This window comes from Gobius niger (genome assembly GCF_951799975.1).
Source record: "Gobius niger genome assembly, chromosome: 5".
Lineage (NCBI taxonomy): Eukaryota > Metazoa > Chordata > Actinopteri > Gobiiformes > Gobiidae > Gobius > Gobius niger.
This window is the reverse complement of record NC_136856.1, coordinates 26,574,533-26,580,585: the sequence shown is the minus strand read 5'-3', so window position 1 is coordinate 26,580,585 and position 6,053 is coordinate 26,574,533. Positions and strand designations below refer to the sequence as shown.

Sequence of the window (6,053 nt, the reverse complement as noted above, 5' to 3'; positions counted from 1 at the left end):
GTTGCGCTTATGGCCTCTAGGGGGAAGAGTTACTTAGTACTGCTTTAACATCTTGACGCATTAATTTATTTCCAATTATATAAAAAAAATATATTATCTGTGTTTTTGCTTTCAAGCTGATGCTTAATTAAGTGGAGTCTTGCGAAACAAAAACAATGTATAGGACCTTTAAATGCATTACGTTTTTGTCACTTTTGTTGCTTGTTTTTGTTCATCATCATTCTTTATTCAGACTCTAGGTCCATAGTATAAAAAAGACATATACATACATCATATAAACACCCAAAGACAAGACTCACATAAACAATACATGAAAGACTTTCTTTATTGCGCTTTTTCTTGGGGTCATGTTTTCGCTCCTTTTTTGTCGCTTTTTGGTCGTGTTTTCATCGCTATTTTTATTTTTTATTTTTTTATTTTTTGATAATGCCAAAGTTGAGAAAATGCGCAGTGTCCAGCAGGAGGCGCTGTTCCCTGAAAGCCGCTCTCTCCTCCCCGCGCGCTCACGGCTCTCCTCCAATGACGCCGCGCGCCCCCGTGGATACACACACGCTGCTGGAGGGAGGACAAGTGCCGCTCACTCACTCACATCCGATCTGTGTGGGACCAAACAGCGCAGAGGAGCCAGCACCGAGGACCCGCTCCACACGTCCACCCGCTTTGAGATGCTCTGAGCGCGGGGGGAAACGATGCTCAAGGCCGGGGTCTCCTCCGGGAGCACCACGTAACGAGCTGCTAACGGCAGTTGACATCACAGCTCCTGTTTCACGCTTAATCCCGCGAAGATCCGACCATTTCTTGGCATTAAAGTCACATTTGAGGCACAGTTGGAGCAGGATGGACACGATGTTGTGGTTAGGTGTGTTTGCGATAGTTTCGTCGGGACTTGTTCACGGCGAGCTGGAATCGGAGACGGACTCACGGAGACTTCCACCGCCACAAAAGTTGGATTTCGGCTACGTCCCCGCGGGAGTTTACGAGACTCTGGCCCATTACGAACCGGGACCGATCGGGATACTTTTCCAGCTGGTGCACGCTTTTCTACACGTGGTGCAGCCCAACCCTTTCCCGCACGGTCAGATTTCATACATGTTGTTATTTTGTATTTATTTATTTGGTTGCTTGAATTAATGCATGTGTTTAGGCTGCGGATTGATGTAGTTTTAGTCTGTGTGGCGGGGGAGGGAGATGCTGGGGTGCGGATTGGACAACCTTGCTTCCCTCCAGAGTAGAATCCAGAATGATGCCCTTCTGAATTTTATACACACTGGGATATCGGTGAGTCTCATGCACTTGACCCAGGGCTGGCCATTTTCATCTGCGATTTTTTTAAATAAAAAACTTGATTTACGATTCGTTTCGATGTTTTGCCCCCATTTAAAACAAAAATAACTGCGAACAGTAAATATATTTTAAATATATTATATATTCATTGTATTTAATTAAAGTGCATCAACATAAACAAAATTGCAAAGGCAAACCCTTTCTCTATTTGAAAAGTCACTGTGCAGTACACTGTGCAACAAAGATTGTTGCAAGTTGGTCATTTTATGCTCACTGCTGCCACCTCAGGTCTTACGCGCACCTGCAGCTTCTATATTAAGCTTGTGCATGACGGCACTTCGGACCTGAATTAACAACTTTTTGAGTGACTTTAGAGGCAGTCGTGGTGAACAGGTCTGGGCTCATTCTATACATTAGGACATGGCTGGAACATGTAGGGGGAGGAAAAATACATTTTCCAACTCCGTATAGTCCCTTTAAACATCCAAATTGTTCATACTGTATTTGGATTGAAAAACCCTCAGGTGGGCTCTGTTCTTCTTAGCAAAGTTGGTGCAGCAGGATCTTCTTCCTCTGATTCGAGGGCAGAGAGCTAAAAAAAAAATGAATACCTATTCAGAGGTGTACAGCAGACCTGTTGTGGCTGTTTTGCTCATTATAGAATTAGGCACAGGTATTTTGTTTGCCTGCAATATTTTGTATTTATTTTTATTAGCAAGGAACTTAAAGTAGCCTCAACAGGGCTCTGCAAACCTTTGCATTGGGTGTAATTTAAGGAAATTGAAACTCATTGGTGTAAGTGTGCCATGATGCCTTCACAGTCTGCCAACAGATATATGTTTTACATATATTGCAAGTAAAAGTTATCATGCAAGTTAATTCATTTGCAGCACATTGCAGTTTTTGTTTTGATTTTGTAGTAGTGTAAGTTTATTCATTCTTTTTTTTCCTTGTGCATCTGAGAGGGGGTCTGGGGGCTCCTCCACTTGGAAAATCGAAATTTAACCCCAGCAAATGTCTGTATTCTGGTGCATTTTGGGTCTTCTATTATCTACACACTAATAAGACCCTATTCACAATTTCTGTCAAGATCCTGTGACATATTTACTGTACTGTATCTGTCTTTACTTGACACCATTGATATAATGGTATAATATATCTGATGATGTGACACAGTATTATTATTTGTAATCAATATCTCTTTGTAATCAATATCTCTTTGTAATCAATTTGTCTTGGAGCGTCTCCCTCTGCATTTTAGTCATTCAGTCTGTGTCCCCACAGGTGCTGCTCCTCTGTGTTATTAAAGTCTCCCCTGCACTCTCTCAAATTGTTTCCCCTGCTAATCAAGTCTTGCTAATCGCTGATGCTTCACTTTCCTCCGTCTAATGTGGTTGAGTCCTGGGCCAAGACACTTAAAGCCACACTGCGCAACATTTCCGCGGAATAAATAGAATTAAATAAAAGCATTTTTATTGTAGAGAAAACAAAAAGACCAAACAAATGTGTGTTTGCTGTGTTTGGGGTTCATCAGACCTGACTGAAACTTTACTGGGAGTGGGGACGTCTCCAGCTTGTCTCCATGGAGATGTTGACAAAAGGCGGCCAAATATAAGATTCAAACTTAGGTTAGGTCTTCATCCAAGTCCATTCTTTGATAACCCACTGAAAGAGGCTTTTTCTGCATCTGGTCATTAAGAGCGTGTTTTGTATTGGCAACATTGGATTTCAAAATGTTCCGCAGTGTGCCTTAACTCGCCCTTTCCCCCAGTGTCTGCTGGTGTCTGATTATGTGAGCGGGGCAATGGTCTCTTCCTCGATGCAGGGGCGGACTGGCCATATGTCCATTCTGGAAGAGCACAGAAGGGCCACTGGCTCTAGGGCCATTGGTCCCGCCTCAACTGAGCTTCACCCAAATCTAAAAGCTAAAACGAAAAGCATCAAAATAGCGAGAAAAAGAGGATGAAAACAAAACAAAAATGTGCTGGAAAAGCAACAAAAAGTGACAAAAAATGTGATGAAAAAATTACAAAAACGTGAGAAAAACACAAACAAATGATAGAAAAAAAACAAAAACAAAAATATGACAAAAATGACGTGACAAAAAGTTACCATCACTTTTGTAGGTCTCCTTTGCTCTCCAGTCGAGAAGCTTTTAGATTTGGGTAAAGCCCAATATAAAAAAAATATGAATCTAAAAGGAATTCCGTGGAGTATGGTGCACCACAAGGTTCAATTATGGGACCATTATTATTTATTAGTTATATTAATGATTTTGCTTCTGTTTCTATGACCGCATTTCCCGTTCTTTTTGCTGATGATAAAAATAAAATAAAATAAAAATAAAAAAGTTGACATGGGGAAAATGCACTCGGTTAAGGCGGGTGGTTAGAGGTTAAAATAAGTATTTGTGGAAGTGTCACAATTACGCTAATTTGGGCCAGGCTGGTCAGAGTCCAGGGCTGTTTTTCAGTCCCAGTCCGCCCCTGCCTCGATGTAAAGCGCTTTGAGTAGGGCTGAAACAACTAATCGATTAATCGACAACTAATTGATTACTAAAATCGTTGTCAACTATTTCAGTAATCGATTAATCGTTTTCTAGTAAACCCTGACTAAAATAGAGCAAAAAAAGACATGAAAATTATGTATTTTGAATGAAAACCTACTTTGTTTTTAAAGTTAGGGTTTGCAGTGTTTTGTACATTGTACATTTCCTAAATATCTGTCTTTGTCTTGTCCAATCAGAAAGCAGAATTAGCACAAAGAGCCTCCTCCAAACGTTTGCTTTAAGTTTACTCCATCAACATGTCCTCAAGCGGCGCCACTTTAGCGTTCTGTGATAAGAAAATTTAAAAAAAAATACAATTTCCATGCACCTTTCACAGCCAATCGATTAATCGTAAAAATTATCGATTAATCGCTTACCAAAATAATCGTTAGTTGCAGCCCTGGCTTTGAGTGACCAAGACCGTATCTGTTTTCAATGGGGACGATTTGCAGATTAGCCTCTCCACGACGAGTCACCTTGTTAATGAGCAAATCCCATAATCCTTTGCTCCATATGTTGTTAGCCCTTTAAAGTTTCTAGTTGGCCACCAGCACTAGCCTTCCTAAATCCTCTGTCCATTGAGAGAAACGGGAATCCAAGTGGAACTAAACTGCGGCGCACGCGTCGGCTCCACGCTTTGTCATCTTTGCTTACACGCCCCGGGGATTTCATTATTAATTTTGGGTTCATCAGCGACATGTCAGCAAAGGTCACGTGTATAAATAGCAGCGTGGGGATTGTGCTGTGACAAATTCAATGGTCTGTCTGCGCCGTTGGAATGAATAGGAGGCGCCCTGTCAAAACCGAAACGCAACACGGCTTAGTTTCAGAATGCTGCGGATCATCTTAAACCGGTGGTCACCAACCTTTTTATTAAGCCAAAGATCACAGATAGCTTTGTCCGAGAGAGGGACAATTTCTGCCTGGCCACATCGCAACAATAGGCTACATTGTTTCACCGTTGGATAGAGTTATCTGAAAATATTGGAGGAAAATGGAAATGAGAAGAGATATGTTACAAGAACTTGAAAAATCTGGGTCCAAGTAAATAAATCTAAGCAAGTCCAAACTACTCCACTAATATGAATTCACTTTTGCAGCCAATCTGTTATGGCGATGTTGTGCAATCCGCAGGCAGCTGAGGTTGTGTGTAAAAGACAAGCGGCAAGACAGAATGTGACTGTTTAAGGTCCAGTGGGCAGAGCTGATGTCAGAGCATTGTAAGAGGCTGGGGTCAGTCGAGCGTGCAAACATTTAAGATGCAATCCACAGAAGTACTTGTTTTACATCGGGTTGTGTTATGTAATCCACAACTTCACATTGAAACGTCAATCTGAACTGGTTGTGTCATCAAAACCAGATTTCTCATAGGATTCCTGACGCTATTCCACGATAATAAACAGATTATTTTGAATGTAAAATACTGTAGTCGCTGTTCACATGATCAGAGGAGACCCGGCTGTTAGCGTGCTTTTTGTATTGCTTTTATTTATTTATTTGGAGGATGTCCCCTTGAGATGCACCGTCTCGTTTTTAAGAGGGTCCTCAATCGTCCCGAAAGCAAATTATGCACAAACAGACATGGATTGAACAAAAAAATCCAGGACATAATAGACATAAACATAATTAAATCCCCCACCATGCACAAACACTAGCACGCCCATGCATACGTCACACCTGCACACCCAAATACACATTCACAAAATCAATAACAAATACAGTCACAAACAGATGTCCTCAACAAAGAGAAGACACTAGAGTCAAAAACAATTATATGTAAAAGGAAGACATAGTGGATAGAGGCAGGTACTTTGTGCAAGTATTTACTTTTTAGTTTGTGGGACAACAAAAAAGTTTTGATTTGCGTTTCTTAAACTATTCACCTTATTCCGGAGGCTCGCGTGGGCGCCTCCATGAATTGTGCCCGCCCCCTTTCTCCTATCTGTTAACATGGGACTGGAGGAGTCCACATAAAATCAGTTACTACACGAAAACAAAGCCGTTTTTTGGCTGCACAGAGAAACGGTGCAGAGTTGACATGTTGGTGCAAATGAACATTGGCCATTTTACACAAATCAATCTACGAAACATCAGATTTGAGGAGAATATTTTCCCTCGTTCTCCGTTTAAATGAACGGGCTTTGCGCTCGACCGGAAGTGTCTGTACAACGGAAGTGCTGAGACAAAGCAAAAAGTGGCAAAAGTGGGCGGGGCGGAAGAA

At 41.5% G+C, this 6,053-nt stretch overlaps 1 protein-coding gene across 6 annotated transcripts in view; it reads left to right on the top strand.

Annotated features, from left to right (window-relative positions):
• The first annotated feature begins 543 nt into the window (after nt 1-543).
• prom1a (prominin 1a) overlaps nt 544-6,053 on the top strand; it is an 87,570-nt gene continuing 82,060 nt past the window's right edge. For all 6 annotated transcript variants that reach the window (XM_079557253.1, XM_079557252.1, XM_079557255.1 and 3 more), the window contains exon 1: nt 544-1,075. In XM_079557253.1, coding sequence (XP_079413379.1) covers nt 838-1,075 — 238 coding nt within the window. In that variant the 5' untranslated portion in view covers nt 544-837. The remainder of the gene's footprint in view (nt 1,076-6,053) is intronic.